This window comes from Mastacembelus armatus, chromosome 21 (assembly GCF_900324485.2).
Source record: "Mastacembelus armatus chromosome 21, fMasArm1.2, whole genome shotgun sequence".
NCBI classification, from domain to species: Eukaryota; Metazoa; Chordata; class Actinopteri; order Synbranchiformes; family Mastacembelidae; genus Mastacembelus; species Mastacembelus armatus.
The window spans coordinates 20704421-20723064 of NC_046653.1; the positions used below are offsets into that span (position 1 = coordinate 20704421).

Here is an 18644-nt window from a genome sequence, read left to right on the forward strand (position 1 = left end):
ATTTGAGTCTTACTTTGCCAGAGCTGTGACATGGATAATTAAATCAGTGACTGGGGAAACTGCCTGCTTGGTGTTTCCTTGTTGACAAAAACGAGACTGTGATGACAAAGATCAAAGTTTTTATGACCTGAACTAAAGGGTTAAGTTAATTTATCTACAGCTGTTTATCACAAGCATGCTTCAAATCACTTTATAGAGGAAGAGAATCAATAATAATTTCCCAGAGTAGAACTAATCAGCAATCAGAGAGGACAACAAAAGTAGTTCTAGAGAATAGGACATGAAATTGAACTAAATGTCTATGGACCTTTGGTGAAAATAGTTTCTTGATTTATTGTAAATGTGAAAGCATTTTCGACCAGTGGCAGTGTGATGTTGAAGGCTGACTAATGCTTTAGAAAGCTAATGGGGCCCATTAATAAGGACTTGGTTTGGGGGCACATAGATCGGCTTAAAGCCTATAGGTTCTATATAAGAGCAAGGGGGAATAAAAATGAGCAGTAATTCATCTTCTGTGAATTAATAGTTCACTGTTGAGATAAATGCAAGAATAAAGGCTCTAAATAAAACATGTGTGACATTCATTGCCCTTGAATATTTAGACTGGGTATGCTTTTGCATGTAGTAACCAAGTAAAATGTACGTTTCCCCATTTGTATTACTTTTATCTGTATAATTAAAAAAATACACTACAAAGGACTTTGATGATCACATACCTTGAACTCCATGGGCGTGTATTTCTCGTTCTTTGGTGTTGTGTTGCCCTTGTAGTTGAGGTGGTTTGGGGTTGTGGGGTGAATGACGGCAGACTCCTGTGAAGGCTTATGGAAACGTTGACAATAGACGTAGATCAGGAAGGACAGCAGCCCCGCTCCAAGAAAACAGGAAACACCAGTGGCAATCAGGTGGATGGAGGTGAATGCTGTGGAAATAAAGATGGTACATAAAGTGTTATTAAAGGGTCTGGAAACACCATCACATCTAGGTTTGAAAGAGAGCCTTCCAGTGACCTAAAAGTTAAGATGTATATATGACTTTACAGGCCTAATATCTATCTCCACCAACAAAAACAAGTTACGCATGTAACTGCGGCTCAATGAATCTTGAATGACCGACAGAGGGCGGTGCTGCAAGCCATGAATGTTCCCTTCGCGCATGCGCAGTTCGAGTAATTGTATCAAAAAAGTCACCTGTGACCCCGGATGACCCCCAGAGGTGATATATATTCCGGCGTCATCCGAGGCTCTTTTCCTACAGAATCTTCTTGTGGGAACGCAAGGATTCTGAGGGACAAGAGAGCTCTGGCGGTTATTCAGGATTCATAGAACGGCAGTTACATGCGTAACTCTCGTTCTATTTCATCCTTCCTGACCGCCAGAGGGCGGTGCTGCAAGCACTGAATTACTCATACTAACGAAGTCATGAGGAATCCTGAGTATATACACCTCATGGAGTAGACCCCAAGGCCTCTGGCCAGAGGACCACATCCAGTGGCTGAGGGGTTACAACATTCACCCTATAGAACCTGGAAAACGTGCCAGGTGATCCCCATGAAGCAGCAGCACATATAGCGGCCCAGGGTACACCTCTCAAGGCCGCCCATGATATGGCGACGCCTCTGGTGGAGTGACCCACATCACGCTCCGTGGCGGGGAGCGGTTGCCTGCCTTGTAGGCGTGAGATATGACATTGACAATCCAGTGGGAGAGGCGCTGCTTGGAAAGAGCGCGACCCCTCTTAGGACCATCATAGCATAAGAACAACTGGTCAGACGTTCTTAAAGCAGCTGTAGCTGTAGCTTTCAGGGCCCGTACTGGGCACAGCAATTTCAGCCTGTCCCCCCCCTGCTTCCGGTGGGGGATCAAACCGTGCAAGTCTTACGGGCTGGTTGCAGTGCAAACGAGACAGTACCTTCAGGAGGAAGGCGGTGTTCGGCCAAAGCCCGAGTCGTCTGGGCTCCATCTCAGGCACGGGTCACTGACTGAAAGGGCATACAGTTCGCTGATGCATTTTGCTGAAGTAATAGCCAGCAAGAACGCAGTCTTACGTGACACCCACTTCAGCTCTGACAAAGAACTATTTAGTTAGTCAATGTGGATGGTGGAGCCATGGGTCTACTGCGGCCCGAAAGCTGCTGCCTGGTCTCCCGAGTGCGAATGGTTCGCTCCAGCGCCTCTGATGCAGCTGAACCAAACGATGCTATGGAGGATATTGCGACACTGCTCAGCGCAGACTACGCCAGCCATACCTGACGGCAAGTCTGACCCAGCTCCCACGTCAACAAGGCAAAAGCCTGCAATGCTGCATCAGTAAACGCAATAGCGGAAGCAGCAGCAGTGCTGTCTTGTAAAGAGGCCAATAAGGCGAACATAAGGTGCGCCACTGAATTGCCAAGGCGGCTGGCACGTGCACCGGCATTATAGGCCCTTGTCAGAAGGTCGTCCGTGACTCGACATTGGTGTCTGGCGACACCAGACAATTGGGCGCAGTGCCTCCTCGGGTGTCACAATGAGGGAGGCGATAGCTGTGCGCCAAGCCAGCCTCCGCTGTTGTGCATGGAAGAGGAAAAGAGGAAAGAGGAAAAGAGCCTCGGATGACGCCAGAACATATATCACCTCTGGGGGTCACCCGGGGTCACAGGTGACTTTTTTGATATAATTACTCGAACGGCGCATGCGCAAAGGGAACATTCAGTGCTTTATCTGTTAAGCTTTTAATTTAGGTCAAGTAACAAAAACGTATTTCTCAGGTTCTGTGTTTAAGGGGAATTGCTCTCCCAGCAAAATTCTTGTTGTGCCCTGGATTCTTTCAGATCTCCTTCAAGGAACAATCTTTTACATTGAACCCAAGGTTAGTTGTTTGATAGAAATGCTTCTGACTGAGATGTCTGGCAGTACAAATGCTATGACAGTCTTATGATTAATATATCTTTTGTCTTATAATCCAGTGGCTTGTTCCAGGTACCTCACATTGTACATAATGAATTCTTATTGGAAACTGAAATAAAAATGTGCATGAAAATGTACATATAATGCATGAAAACATAATAATAGGCAGGCATCTGTGGAAACATATAGGGGCAAAAATAAATAAAAAACCTAACATCCACACAGAAAGTAAGCAAAGACAGCTGCTAGTCCACTTACCTCCACAGTGCTGGTCCTTATCAAAACCAGATGCAGGGAGAATGACTGCAGAGAGGAGAGGAACACAGGGTCAGACACACACATGCATGCACACACTGGCTGTAACATCAGGGGAGTTGACACATGCAGAAACAAAAACAGTGAATGAGAAATTGAAATGATGTTTTAAAAGTGCCAATGGCACGTGGAGGTTTTTTTTCAGAGATTTCCCAAACTTAGTTGCACCGCTCTGCCAGACTGTACCTCTAGCTGCTAAGACTCAATCATTTAATAATAATTTAATAATAATTTAAAGTTAGTAACACCTCCTGTCCCCACACATCTCCTGATTAAGTTTTTGGCCTAATTTTTTAGCTTTCTCAGATGCCTCCCCTCTGCCACTGACCTTAACAAACCAATCCATTGGCTCATTGAAATTTGCAATAAAATTAGATGTCATTTGTTGTTGTGACAACTCATTAATATCAATCAGCTTCCTGTTCCTCTTCCCACTTCCCCTGAGTCCAGAGAGACTGATGCTTGCAGACCATAAAAGATCACTTAAGGAGAAACTTTCTGAGATTGTCATCTACCTAAGAAGGAGCGCTGGGGCTAACAGAGTTAAGGTTAATTATTAGAGCATCAACTACATACACACATGCACAGGCATGTTTATGAATGAGGATGGTGAGCATGGAGACAGTGATGAAACTGACTGACTATGGTACGTGTATATATTTGATGATGACAGATGAGCTGTGTCCCGAAATCACAAGCTGCTGTCAAATGGAATAATTCTCATTATTAGTTGCTAAAGTTTGGGCTTGACAGAAAGTGCTTGGTTTTTTTGTGCATTCACCTGGAATAGTCATGACTGCAAAATACATATTTTTTGACTCTTGGTCAGCCAAGATAAATCATTTAAAAGATGTCACTTTGTGCTCTGGGAACTTGATGGACAGTTCCAAAATAACTCATACGTCAGAGGTGTTGCAAGTTTCTTCTTGTATTTTACAACAACTTAGATGAACTTTGTTGAATCAAATTGAACTATTTTGTTTTCTCATCAGCTCCTTTCTCATCTCCAGTATGACAAAGTAGAAAATCCAAAATCTTTTTCAAAAAGGCAAATAAGGCTAACCACTAGAACAGTGTAATCTGTTTCTATTTGAAGGTCATACACAAATCTTCCTAACAAAGCAGAAACAGGAGGAACAAGTGCAGCATGCAGTGTATCTTGGGGTATTCAGGCCCGTAAAGGGCACACAGGTTATACGTTGCACTAGAGGAACAGCCAACCTTAACCCGTTATGAGATATTTAAAGGAGGCTACAAAGGTATAGTGTGTCTGAGAGCTGACTGACTCACCAGGTATTTCATTGCAGTCTCTGCGCTGAGTGCTGTTACCCACACAGGGGATGTTGCCCTGAGCCCCACACACCCGACTCCTCATCTGCAAGCCTGAATCATCACAGGCTGACCACAGTGACCAGGCCATCCAGCCACCTAAACACAGAAAAAGAATAATCAGGAAAAAACCCAGACAACCCCAAGGCCACATCAAACTCAGATGGCCTGGAAACCAGCGCGCCCACCCAAGCTGTCACCTCCCACGGCCGCTAACCTTCGCGGCCAGCCAAAGAGCCCAAACACACCAAAAAGTGTTTGTGATGTAAACAGGATTGGAAGAATAAACCCGTGGAGAGTTTGTTTAGTGCATAGTGGACATTTTTGTCTCCTGAGCCGAGCTTTAGTGCTGTTTCCCTGCAGCAGGCGACCAAGCAGTAAACAAAGACTCCTACCCAAGAGGAAGAAAGAAAATTCCCAATTCTCAGCTCCTCCCTTTGAACCATGCAGTTACTGCACTCTTTCACCCTGTATTCAAAAGCACTGGAGTGGTGGGTGCAAAGGCTACTGCAAGAAAAGGCTGGTAAAAAAGATGGTCTGTTATTTGGGGTGCTCTCAAGTGTGCAGTTTTGGCAGAGAGGGCCTGAGTGGAGGCATAGGACAGGCCTCTTTTACCTTTCCTATCAGTCTTGTGCTCACTGCCAGGCTGCCTGGTCTCCACCATCTGCTCCCTTCTTGCAGCACAACCATCTAGACACACAAAACACACAGACCACCTCAAACGTGTTTAATAACCATGCATCACTACAGCCCGCTTTAATTGCTTCATTTATTCCCATTTATTTTTGTCACCCGGGTGACCTGCGTGATTGCACTGTTGAGTCAGAAAGAACACTATCCGGCCTAAGGCTCCTAGTTAGTATTCTGTACCGACAGTCCTTCCTGCTGTCCTCCATTACTGGTGGAGACTTAAATCAAATGACCTGCGACAGGGGCATCAAATATCCCTGTGACTGACAGCCAGCTTGCCTCTAATTACCCATGCAGAAAGGGCAGCAACAGCAAGAGTACCCTAGTAGATGACTTTAGATGATATTGTGCCTTTCAATAAATGAACAGAAGAGGAGACAGATCAGGGCTGGAGAGGTTGTTAGCAGACAGTCGACTTGTGCAGGCCACGTCAAACAGGAAAACATTAACTTGATAAAAGGAGGCTGATTAGCATCCCAGCAAAAGGGAGAAAAAAATACAGAAAGCCATTTACCTTTTTTTTTTTTTTTTTTTTGTAATTACTAGGGAGGCTGTCTGGACATGTTACTCTAGCTGTGAATGACAGTTGGGCTGATTGAAAATGAAAAGCAGCTGAGGAAACGACAGTTAAGGGGAAACAACTATTAATTCAGGCAGAAATCATCTGCACTACAAGGCATTACTGTGATCACACATGGTCACACACACTGAGACGCATACATTAAAACACCCCAAATAATGCATATTTGTCCATGCCACAAAAATAAATACAAAGATGAAAATCACATTGTGGTGACAAAACACTGAAGGCTGTTTGAGATTAGACCTAGAATCAGTCGGGCTGAAGCCTTATGAGTACTGATGCTGTACAGTTTTTCTCCTCGTGGATTAGCATGCAGTTCTCATGAATATTTTAGTGTCCTTGTCGGAGCAGAATGGGAGTCAGGGGGGGACATGAAGGGCGTTGTTATACATCTCACATCTCATCATCGCATGGTGTGGGACTGTGGGGAAGCAAGGCTAACTTCCAAATCAAAGGAAAAAAAAACTGAAAACTATGAGAGTGCCTAATTTTATTTTAACACAACTTCAGCAAAAGCAACTAGTGTTTTATCTATTTTCGCTTTTTAATGTTATATTATTAAAGCAGCAGGTGGTCCTCAGGTGGTGTACTGCTTTGGTTTTTTTCTTTTTGCTTTCTCCCATAGTGGAGGTAAATACAATTGCATTTATTGGGCTCACAGCACTGAAAAGAGGTGAAAACCCAGAAAGAGCCTGAGCAGCCAACACTTTTCTCTGCACTCCACTCAGAAAACTGGTATTTAAATTGTTGCTAGACAGGTGTGTGTCAACATGACATCAAGTGAAAGAATTAGCCCTGGAGGAGTGTGGACCTTTTGTCCTCGGTGAAGATCCACAACTGAAACAATATTGGTGGAAGCAAAAATGTGAGAAATGAATATCCTGAAACCTGGGAAAATAAAATACAACCAGAAGAGTTGCTCCAAATATCTTTTGGAGCTTGAGGTAATTGATTCGTTAACATTATACTGTTTTGCAATAATACGATTTTTCTACTCATTCAGGTAATAACTCCATTTTTGTGCAAACCCTGACAGGATCCAGAAGGTCAGACACAGATTTCACAGTGTTATTTGTTTGATTGTTCTTCCAGTATTAAACATGCACTCTGTGCATACACAAGCATTAGAATGCATTCTCGAATGCATTATGTAAGATTTCCGTATGTTCAGTGTAACACAAGTGGATCTCGTTTTAAACCTTTCCACAGAGGTTGCCATGGTGCTCAGTGCTCCAGCAGCACAGTGGGAAAACATGGTGGGAGGACGGGTTGTTTTCTCAGCATGACTCTGTTTATCTTTTCATATATCTAAGACCTGGTTTATTCATTAGGAAGAGATTCAGTGAAGGGACCAACACAGAAATGACACGGTGTGGGAGATGACTGCCTGCCTGGAGGCGTGATAAAAGGACCCCAAGCTGTGGTGACCTGACAGAGTTTGATTTTAAATTTAATGTGACCTTACCATCACAAGTGTGTGTGTTACACAGGGCCTCTTCAGTGTGAAGTCCTATGCAGATGTCCCCTCCATTGGCAGGCGCAGGGCTGTTACAGGAGCGTGTGCGTTGGTAGTGACCGCCGCCGCAGCCCACTGAGCACTGAGACCAGGAAGACCAGCAAGACCATGCACCTTTCACTGTAACAGACACAGTCAAGAGTACAGATTACACAACACTGTCACATGCTGCTTTGCTTGATACACCAAGACATACACTAATCCAAACTATCTTGTCCATCAGTTAAGACCCATGTTCTTCTTAGTGGCATAGTAAAAAAAAAAAATCTCCAGTAAGTCTGGATTGAGTTCTGCTTTGAATGCCACAGTGACTACTCTGAAGCCAGACGTCCTTCAGATTTGACTTTCCACAGACTAGTCACAGGCACAAGACTTCTAAGAAACAAGCAATTTCAGTCTGAAGTGTTGACCTTATAAATACAGCAGCTGGCAGGTGTTTATGGATGTTCATCCTTAATATTTAAATATTTGTCTATTTGAAGGGACTTGGTCTCAGCTGTGTAAAAACATTGCTAATACAAATGACTTGACATTTAGAGATTTGTTGAGACTTGTGACATGAAGCTCTGCTCTAAAACAACAGCTTTGCTAGTTTCTTCTTCTTCTGTGTTATTTGTGGACCTGGTTGCACCAGCTGGATGTACCCCAAGGCTGTGTAATATGCAGATTTTATACCTGTTTATACCACCTGGGCACCCTTATGTGTTTTGAAATGTTTAGACATTGCTTTATCAGGACCTAGTGGTAAACACACAATAAACACATCCTTTCTGTACAGTTGAATATTTGTCTTTCACTTGTCATGCTTATTCATTTGAAATTTGATTTCATATTATAGGCAACGAATCTTTTTTGTTTTACTGGGTCTTCTATTGCACACACTACACAGTTTCATATATTTTCACACTTCCTTCTTGCTGCTGCAATAAATTCCTTTTTTCAGTGTTTGCTCTCTTCCTGATTATATTTACTTTGTCTTTGCTGTGTCCTGTCTTATTGTTTCATTGATTAGGACTTCCCATGGGCGCCATTAATGTTTCATCTAATCTAATCAGAAGAGCGTGACTGGCTAATTGACTGTCTGATGTCTGTCTGATTGACAGAGAGGCAGCGTTGCCAGGTAACGTCACAGTGCTGCAGAAAACCCCATTAGCTGAGTGGATTAGTGTGACACAGAGCGAAGCCGGCCGTGACCACTTAACTCTGGTGACTAGCTCTCACAGCCAGCCACCGTTCTGACTAACTGACTCTTTGACTAACCGGCTGTTTACCTGCCTGACTGGCTGAGTATTTATCTCACTAAATGATTCACTGACTACCTCACTAAAATACTGTTTTTAATGACTCTCTCACCAGTTGTCTGGTGGCCTGTATGCCTTACTTGCTGCGCTTATTTAAGTGCAGAAAAAATTAAGTCTAAAGTGGAAGATGTGTCAGTGCTGGCCTCCATCGTAAGCACCAGAAACTGGTGAAACTGAACTGCATGAACCCAACATATTTCCAGAATTGTGGAATTGAGACATTGACACGATATTTAAATCTAAAGTTTTGACCTTAATGATAACCACACACCATATTTACATGAAAGATTTTGGACATGACTTGAGACTAGATTTGACAAAACCTGAGACTTGACTTGGACTGACTTTAGATTTCATTTGGACTTATCTCAGCAAAGCAGACTCTTGACTTAAAGTTAGGCTGGACTTGAAATTAAATTTTGTTTGAAATGTTATTTTGACTTGGATGTTGAATGACTTTGATGAAATTTTACAGTGACTGATGTTTGACTTTACCTGGGTTTGTCCTGATGGGCCTGACTTGCTCTCCTGAGCTGAGACTTGACTTGGACTGGTCTGACTGGACAAAGAATACTTAGACTTGACTGACTTGAGGTTTAACTTGGACTTTCTAAACTGACCTGACACTGACCTGAACTTTTCTCAACTGAGTAGAGCACGCACTAGGACTTTATAACACAAATAAAATAACTCAGCTTTAAGCTTTTTTTTTTGTATTGTCAGACCTGAAGGCTCATATCTGACTTGCAGTTTGCAAATAAAAAGTTGACTTGAAACTGACTTTTCATTATAACTAATCTCAGCTGCCTTGCCCTTTAAGCTCCATAGTATAGTAACTGAATTACAAAACATGCCATGTTGAACACTGAATTACTTACAGTGTGTTTGCAGAGACAACCGTGTTCATTTGACATTATGTTAGAACTTATAGTAGGTTTCAACTTAACCTAAGGGGCTGTTTTTTAGGTCATAAGTTCTTTCAACAAAACCCATAAGTCCGAAGTAGTAGCCTGTATTCAATTATTGACTGTCTGCCTCTTTCTCTTTCTCTCTCTCTCATGCTCATGCACACACACACACACACCCGCTGCCTCTGCACACACTAACACACTATTCCTTTAAATCTCCTCAGTAATCTATATTGCCTCCATCCTTCTCTCTAATCTCATCATCAATTACTATTTTGCACTCATTCTCTCTTTTGTCACCGGCCCTGTGCTTCTCACCTGTGTCTACCCAGGACAGGCGTGGTGAGACTGCCTGTACACGTGACACTCATGGCAAAATGCCTCCTAATGCTGATAGCCAAGGCCGTCTTGCATGGGCTTCTTTAGGTTAAGTGTATACTGCTAAGCTAACCACTAAGGATTTCATGTGAGTACTGACAACTGAGATTTAAATACACTACAGGAATTTGATCAGCTTTGCAACTGCTAATCATGAATAATTAATTTATAAGGTATCAGTCATGAATATTCAAGATGATCTCTATGAGGAGTGCAGACCTTTTTCTAATGTGTGTGTGTGTGTGTGTGTTCTTGGCCTAGTTTAATAGGTGTAGCCTGTCAGTGCAGCAGACTGTGGTCAGCAGAGCTCTGGGTCAGCTGATTATGGTTTGATGAGGAGTTTGAAGTAGGTAACTTCATTTGTCCTAGGACTCTCCCTGCACTGCTGCAGCTGCTGCTAACCATTAGCTAATGAAGCTAATGATCCACTCAGCAGTATTTTAATACGACTATTGACCCCCTTCTCTCTCTGTCTCTATCTCTCTCTCATTATGCTCCCTGCGTCTGAGCTGTATTTGAGACGCTGCTGGAATAAGGTGTTGGGAAAATCAGTCGAATGAAATGTTCATATCTACATACTCATTTTCTGCAGACTCTGGTTTGATCAAAGTCTGGTTGTTCTTGAGTCCAACAGCACCAGATATGCACTTCAAGATACAAAGTGTTTTTATCTTACTAGTTTAAAGCTTGTTATTTATTGTGATTGAAAAACATATACAGTTATTTCATGCTGCATTAGATCAGAGCTATCCTGGTCTATTGTCTAACTCAAAGTCTGTTAGTGTTTGATGCCAGAAAAGTGATGTGAATCATTAGTTACTGTTTAGATCTTAAGACACCATCAGCTTTCTCTAAATGGACGTCCCCCTGTTGCAACAATGAGCCCTAAATGAGCATTAACGCAGTCACTCATGCAGACATAGTGTTTGGTGTGGTTCACTCACCAGGACACGGCTGGACATTACAGTCTTGGTACTCCACAGGTGAACCACGGCATGCAACAGGGGCACTTTTCCCCTCTGGTCCAGCACAGGTTCGCCGACGCGTGCGGTAACCTTTGGCACAACTCTGTGAGCAACTTGACCAGGTCTCCCATGATGACCAGCCTGCACCCGTGGCTCTCACCACTGGCATTTTCAAAAGCTCCTCAACAAGAGCTACAGACAAGGAAAAAAAGGTTCCAGGTTAGATTTAAGTCACCCAGATATCTATGGTGCTCTCAGATGGAGAGGAATTTAAGAGATATAACGCATACAGAATCTTTGATTTATTCTCCATCTGCCCTTCTTCCGAACTCTATATGTGTATGTATCCTGCATGTATCCTCAGTAAGTTCCTGCTGTCTGTGTTTCATCTTGTTTGTCAGAGTCGAAGCTGCCCCTCAGGAGGTTGACAGGGGGAGACAGGTAATCGATTCTGGAGAGGGAGGCATGAAAAAGCCACCAGTGGAGAGCAGCGGACTGTGACCCTGTGTAGCTCTCTCTGTGCCAGTGTGTACGTGGGAGTGCTGGACCCCGTCACTAACAGCATGCAGAGGAGCTAACAGGTCTAACAGGAGAGCCCTTTCAACACGTTATGGTCCTACTGGGAGAAGTCTTCACTTGCTGCTGCCTGCTCACTGTATTCATACAGGAGTGAGTATTTTGTGTGTGTGTGTGGCAACTGGAGTATGGTATGTATCTCGAAGTATGCATAAATACAGATCAATTATCTTATTGAAATTTCACCTGAGCAAATCCTCAGACTTTTGGATTCTCTACACGTTTTTTCTATCGACTCCCCCTTAAAACTTGGTTAATTATAGTTTAGGAAAAAATCCACACTGTTGACATTAATTGAGGCAGCAGTGTCCTGAGGGTGGAAATTAGAGCATTAAACTTAAACTGACGAAGTCATCAAGTGACTTTTTCATTTAAGTTCATTTATAGTGCAGCACAACCCCTGAGGAGTCTCTGCCCAGAATAAACAAACAGACACACATATGGAATCATAAAAAAAAAAAAATGAATAGCAATAACGAGGATAATTCGTAAGTTCAGTTAAAGTAAACGGTCGAATGTTGCTAGTTGTCGGGTAGAAGTCTTTGAAGGTTTTCCACCACTGAAACATCGAAGGGAGAAATGACCTACATGAGCCTACATTGGATAATGTGAGAGCCCATCCATCCATCTGTCCATCCATCCATCCATCCATTCATCCATCCATCCATCCATCCATCAATCCATCCATCCATCCATCATCTATACCCGCTTATTCCTAACCAGGGTCACAGGGATCTGCTGGAGCCTATCCCAGCTCTCTTTGGGTGAAAGGCATGGGTCCACCCTGGACAGGTCACCAGTCCATCACAGGGCCAATATGAGAGCCAACCTCCCAAACGTTCAGTGAGCTTATTCAAAATGAAGGGATGACAGTGAGCAAAGGCTCTACCATGTAGAAACAGTTGGATAGCCAGCACAAAGACAGTGTAAAGGAACAATAAGGTAACAGAAAATCTGCTGTAAGAGTCCACAACTGTGTGATCACTACACCACTGATGCTGGAGGCATCTGCCATGAGGGTCCATCGTCCAACAGCAGATTGATAGTTTCTACAGATGTGTAGACGGGTCAGCAGGTATACAAACATTTTGGTGTCTCTCTTTGCAGAGAACTTGTTTTTACCTGTCTATAGGTTTGTAAATCCTGAGGAGAAGCTTCAGGATTTGTCTCTGGATGTCATCACAAAAGTCAGTCACTGAGTTGTTTGTTTCAGGAGGGTGGTTTAACATTTAAACTGAGCAATACAACACCTTAGATAATGTGGCGAAATGTGAATTCTATTTTAGGGTAACGTTTTTCCTTCAATGTAGAACTGCTGTTTGCCCACATCACTGTATTTGTCAGCTGGATAACTTACTGTCTGTCTCACAGACTGCTGTACCATCGTTGGGACAGAAGCGTGTCTCCACCTTCTTGCGGCCGATCTGCAGCTCGTGAGGATCAGACAGATGGGCTCGGCACATGTAGCGTACCCTCTGCTCCTGACGAGCTCCGCCCTGAGTTACATTGACAGGCATCCATGGGGTCCAAGGTGTGTTCCTCTTCACCTCTGGACATGCCTCCAGGTTACAGGCCTTGTACTCCTGAATAAAAAGGTATTTTGGTAACTAGCAGTGTATGTCCTAGGGCTGTAAGGTTCCATCGGGAGCCAGTTGTTATCTGAGTAAACATGAATGTACAAAGCAAATTTTACAGAAATCTGTCCAGGTTTTTGTGATAATTGTTCAAATGCTGATTAAGGGGATTTAGATTTCAGTTTCATCAGTCTTGAGCTGATATAAAAGACAGAACTACATATCTGTGTAGGGAGACAAAGAAATATTGGTATCTTTTTATATTAAAAAGTGAGTCCCAGGTGGTCCCCAGACACTGTCAGTCACCACACTGGGACAAAAACACACTGCATTTTCCACATAAAAAGGAAATGTGACATTTTGTTTTGACGTCAAGGATTTCATTGACATTTAACAGCCATTTTTTGTAAACAAGCTAAATGTGGATATGGCTGTCACTATGCATACTCTAAGCCTGAGCCATTCGAGGCTATCAAAAATATCTCTATTTATCTCCACTCTCATCATCCCTCCCTCATCTCTATTATCATTTTGCCCTCACTTTATTAAAGTATCATTATTCAGCCTAAAACCCACAAGGGACTAATATATTATCCAAAAACAGTTCGACTTTGTTCTGTTGTGGAAGCAAGGAAATGGATTCAGCTTAGGTTGACAGATGTTATTCTGTGTCTTTGCCTGTAAGTGCAGTGGTTTGTGTGTGTTTCCTACCAGTGCACATCCCGGGCAGCTGTTGCCATTCTCACAGGTGCGGACCCTGGAGTGGACACCCCCACCGCACTCTGTGCTGCACTTAGTCCAGGAGCCCCATGGGGACCAAAAGATAGGCTGAGGACAGGACACCCCTTCATTGCAAAACCTGTAGTGATGAAAGGAGAAAGGATGCAGTTTAAAAAGGATTGACTGTAGCAAAAGCACAGTATCACCGAGAGCTTTAGACTTGGGAGCGGAGAATGATCTTTTTGAGCTGATGGTTCACATTCATGCGTGTGACCTGTATCTGACTCAGACTGAGTGAGGTCTTCAGCTGTGTTAACTGAAATGTGAGCCTTGTGTGCTCACCAACATCATTTGTGTAATGGTCAAATATTTTACTTCCCTCTCATTTATTATATGTTCCTTCCACCCCTCACACGTAGTCCCCACTTTCTAGCCACGAAGGAGGGTATGGTGGCCATCACCTTTAAAACCAAACATGATTCCCAATCTAGAACCAGAGTTTGGTTTGTCTGTTGTGGGCTACTGTAGAAACAGGATGGCACAACATGGCTACTTCAGTGAAAGGAGACCCGCTCTCTATGTAGCTTTAAAAGGCTCATTCTAAGATTAACATAATGCAACGGCTGGTATTTTCTGGTGATTACACTATAATGGCAACATATTTATGAATACTATATTCAATTTCTGCTAATAGGTACCTCTGAATATTACACACTGAACCATTAAAGGCAATGACAAACAGCTAATTTTGGATATTAGACTTTGCCTTCCTCAAAAGACCCCAAAACAACTTTGGTTTAATCTGAGTAATATGGCTGATTAAATCTTTACAGCATCATAGCATTGATATATGCATACTTTAATAGCTCAACACTCTCAGTGGGAGATGATATTATAAGCTTGATTTGATTATTTGATTGAAAAGATTCATTTGATAATTGCAGCCTTTGAAGTATCAGAGTTTAGATTTATTTCATTTATCTTATTAACACATGATTATTCTCACCTCTCGTCCCTGCTGGGGCCCACACACACACGCCCACCATGTCGAGGGGAAGGGTTGTTACAAGAACGCTGGCGCAGCTCAAAGCCTGTTCCGCACGTAGTGCTGCACTGTCCCCATGATGACCAGGGCGTCCAGCCTCCATTTCTATGGCAAGATACGCATAAAAATGCATTAACATAATAATGGTATGGTTCACAGACCTGCACAATTATCCACCAATGCTTTCAGTATCATTCTGTCTCAGGTTTGCTCTAATGCTAAAGAGGAAAATGCTTTTTAGCTTTGTTTAATCATTGCTCTGTTTCTGAACACACACACAAAGGGAGCACATTCTGACTTGGAAACATTCATTCAATTTGCTTAAGTGCTTTGTTCCTGGGTAACACTCCTCATGATTTAATTGCCACTTTCTGCAAAAACACAATTCAATTTCGCCACCAAGGATTAAATCTGGTGTAGATATCCAGAAGGATGATGGTGCCTAAGCTCATTGTCTTTGCTCTGCTTTGTGATTGGCTGATTCCTCTGCAGACAGAGGTGATGAGAGGTGTCACAAGAAGAAGCCGGATGTCACCTACACTTTCTAATAAGATTTCTCACGTTCATGATTTATCTCATGTTCTGCCAGAGTGTAAATAGTGCCCTGAGGTTGATGCTTAATTGTCAGTCAGGATGTTTCTGCTATAATGACACAGTTTAAGAAGAGATGTTAGAGTTTGCCTGATCCTGATCCAGATTCATTTGCAAAATGACAAGCTTAATGTGCTGAATCACAGCTTTGTAATAATTTCAAACTGACAATGTTTGATGCACTGAGCCAGAATACATTATGAACTCAGTCAACCTCAGTCTGTACCATCTATTTATTTATCATACATGTTAGTTATTATCATCTATCAGTATATGTAGCGTCATATATTATTTTTAAGCTAATACAGCAAATGCACAAGTTTGTTTTACACAAGGACCAAATGTATTTTTGAAGTGTAAAAGAAACATTGTTTGCCCAGAGACTGTTAAGTAATTTATCAACAAGTAATAACACTTTAGTGTCTATTCTATAAATAATTCAGAACCACTGTAAAAATTTAGCAGCATCATTTAAAGATATTTCTTATGGTTCTTATTATAACTCTGGCATTTCCAAATGTGCTGCACTTTTCTGTTTAAGAAAACAAAACCGCAGACTGATACAATAATCCATTCTCCTGGGGAGGAAGATCCTTGTATCGACCACCTGTTGTTGCCCTTGGATTTACTGTTGCCCTGATGTGACATGGTCAATGAAAACGCTAAGATTTCTAACAATGACTATATTCCTTACAAGTCTGCAAGAAAGCTGGGGAGTAGCATTGAGTCTTTCCTCCTTGTAAGCAAATACATTGATTTCTTTATTGTCCTTTTGCAAATGATTAAAAACAACTTCATTATTACTGTTACGTTGTAGTTGCGTAGTTTAATTATAACATCTCAGGCTTGAGACTGGAATTTAAACCTTTATGGTTGTAAAAGTAAAAAAAAAATAGTCTGGTAATAAAAGACACCCAGACTCTACTGATTGTTATATCTTTTTTGGTACCTACCGTGAGCAGTTTGCAACTTCAATAGTTGGGCCTTTACAGTTCTTGCCGCCACATCGAGGGACGGGGCTGTCACATGACCTGGAGCGACACAAACAGGAGCTCACGCCATCCACACCATCGTCATTGTTGCAGGGTTGCCATGGTGCCCATGGTCCAAACCCACCATCGGTAGTTTGGTTTCGCAGCTGGAAAACAGACATCAGTCATGATAAGAGTGAAAATTATCAGCCTGGGTTATTAAAAGACCAGTCCAGCTAATCTCATGTGCATCAGATCATCAGATCATAACCCAGCATTACAAATAAACTTGCCTCACTGCACTCTAATCCTTTGTAGCCCGACTCATCGTCCTTTTTTCTTCTAATCTTACTAATGATTTACATTAGTAATGGATGATGATAAGCTCTATGACATGAAAGATGACTTCAGGGGTGTACCTAAGTCTTTCAGCCCCTTATTGCCTTGTTAGCCTTTTCTACAGTAAACACTGCAGAGACGCTACACTTACTGGACAAACACTGATGTTCTGCTTCCACTGACTCATATTGGAGCTGTCCTCCAGTGTGGTGCATCTGCGCTGCCTGAAGTCCCAGCCACAGTAGGGGTCCCTCGCCTCCAAACACAGCCTGGAGGGGACAGGGCAGAGAGGAGCAGAGTTAAACTGTTAAACAAAGGCCATGTAAAGGAATAAACGCCACAGTCAATTTTACCACAGTTTTACATCTAATATAGTCACCCTTAAAAGGAATAATAAACAAATAAAGTAAAATAGGAAACAGTGATAGTTGTAATAAACCCAGTTTTAAACATGGACCCATAAAATGCACGACAAATCCAGGGCACAACTGCAACTCTTGGAGTTATGTTTTGTTTCAAATCAACAGAAATAAATGAAAATAACAACATTGTGAAATGGGATTTGAGAAAAAAGGCTTAGGGTTAGATAGTTCAAAATAGTTAATCAAATAAAGATAATGTCTAACAGTCAGAGCACCAGTCTACTATTGTATGCAAATTACAAACAGACTTAAGTATATTGTTCTTCCCTTAGCTCTCTCACAAACAGTACTATACATGGTACATCACCCAAACAGTGATTAAATATTTGTTAGTTCCTCCAGTAAAACAGAGGATTAATGATGGCTAATTAAATCTAAAGCTGTTAATGACGAGGCTAAGCTGCTCGAGCTGATCTGGATGCCTCAGGAACGCAGGATAAAGGCATCAACTGAATTACTCCTCTCTGAAAGACTCCCCTTCACTTTCTGCCTCTCCCTCTCTCAACTCACAGCAGTGTAGGTTCCTTTCCTCGTCTCTTCATTTGGCTGAGAAGAGAGATTGTTGTGTTTTTTCTTTCCTGGCACAGACATTCATGGTTTATTTGAAGAGCCCTGCAGTGTTTTTGCCTGGAGGTTGAGGAATCTCCAAGTGTTGATACAACTCTCTGTGCCAGATCTGGGGCTCTGTGGTGAACCAGAGGTCAGCTTGGATTCAATAAAAACATTACTGCTTAGCCAGCACATCAGAGGTGACCCCACGCACAGAGGAAGAAAGAACAGGAGGGAAAGGAGAGCGAGAGATGCCATGTTGGCTGGTGATCTGTGACACAGCCGGAAAAGGACAAGTTCCTTCATGAGTCTGACTCATTAATTAAGTGACACTATTACAGCAACGCCAGATGCAATCTCCAGTACAGATGAAACAAAAATCATAATGAGGTCAGCCACAGATTCACAGTTCAGTGAACCTAATAGACCATTTAAAAGGGCGGAGCATGTTGCCATTTTGGCTCAAGGTCGACCGTATTGTATATGTGATGGCTTTGATGTGTGGCTTTGCATCATCAACATGGGCGAAGAATTCTCATTTAGCTTTCCAATTACAAATACACACACACACACACACACACACACACAACATTACAGAGACCAGCTAAGCGGAACAATTAATAAGTGCATATTTCAAGGATGGAATAAATAATGTTATAGGAAATGAAGAGGTTGGAAAGATTTGAGGCCTAATTACCTCTGGGTAACGTGTGCCAAGAGGCATGCTGGGAGGCTTCTGATCTCAGGGAAAGACATGCTTAGTCGTGGATTCCTACTGTCTGCATTAGTTTAAAGACAAATGCAGGATGAAATATGACAACAAAGGAAACTACGACCCAAACTAGCTGTTGATGCTGTAAGTTCTTAAAAGACCAGAAAAATGTGTAAGTGGGACGTGAGGACAGGGGTAACACTAAAGGGATATGAGCTTCACACAGCTGCAGGCAGATGTGTGCGCCAACACAGACGCATGCACATAAACAC

The 18644-nt window shown here is 42.4% G+C and overlaps 1 protein-coding gene across 2 annotated transcripts in view; it reads right to left on the reverse strand.

Annotated features, from left to right (window-relative positions):
* sema5ba (sema domain, seven thrombospondin repeats (type 1 and type 1-like), transmembrane domain (TM) and short cytoplasmic domain, (semaphorin) 5Ba) overlaps nt 1-18644 on the reverse strand; it is a 140090-nt gene that overhangs the window by 5078 nt on the left and 116368 nt on the right. The window contains exons 13-23 of one of the 2 annotated variants that reach the window (XM_026296321.2): nt 16841-16958; nt 16333-16517; nt 14750-14893; nt 13735-13882; nt 12807-13032; nt 10853-11065; nt 7271-7441; nt 5148-5222; nt 4494-4631; nt 3147-3191; nt 717-922 (exon numbers count right to left, since the gene is read on the reverse strand). In XM_026296321.2, coding sequence (XP_026152106.1) covers nt 717-922; nt 3147-3191; nt 4494-4631; nt 5148-5222; nt 7271-7441; nt 10853-11065; nt 12807-13032; nt 13735-13882; nt 14750-14893; nt 16333-16517; nt 16841-16958 — 1669 coding nt within the window. The remainder of the gene's footprint in view (nt 1-716; nt 923-3146; nt 3192-4493; nt 4632-5147; nt 5223-7270; nt 7442-10852; nt 11066-12806; nt 13033-13734; nt 13883-14749; nt 14894-16332; nt 16518-16840; nt 16959-18644) is intronic. The other variant, XM_026296322.2, reaches the window with a different exon arrangement.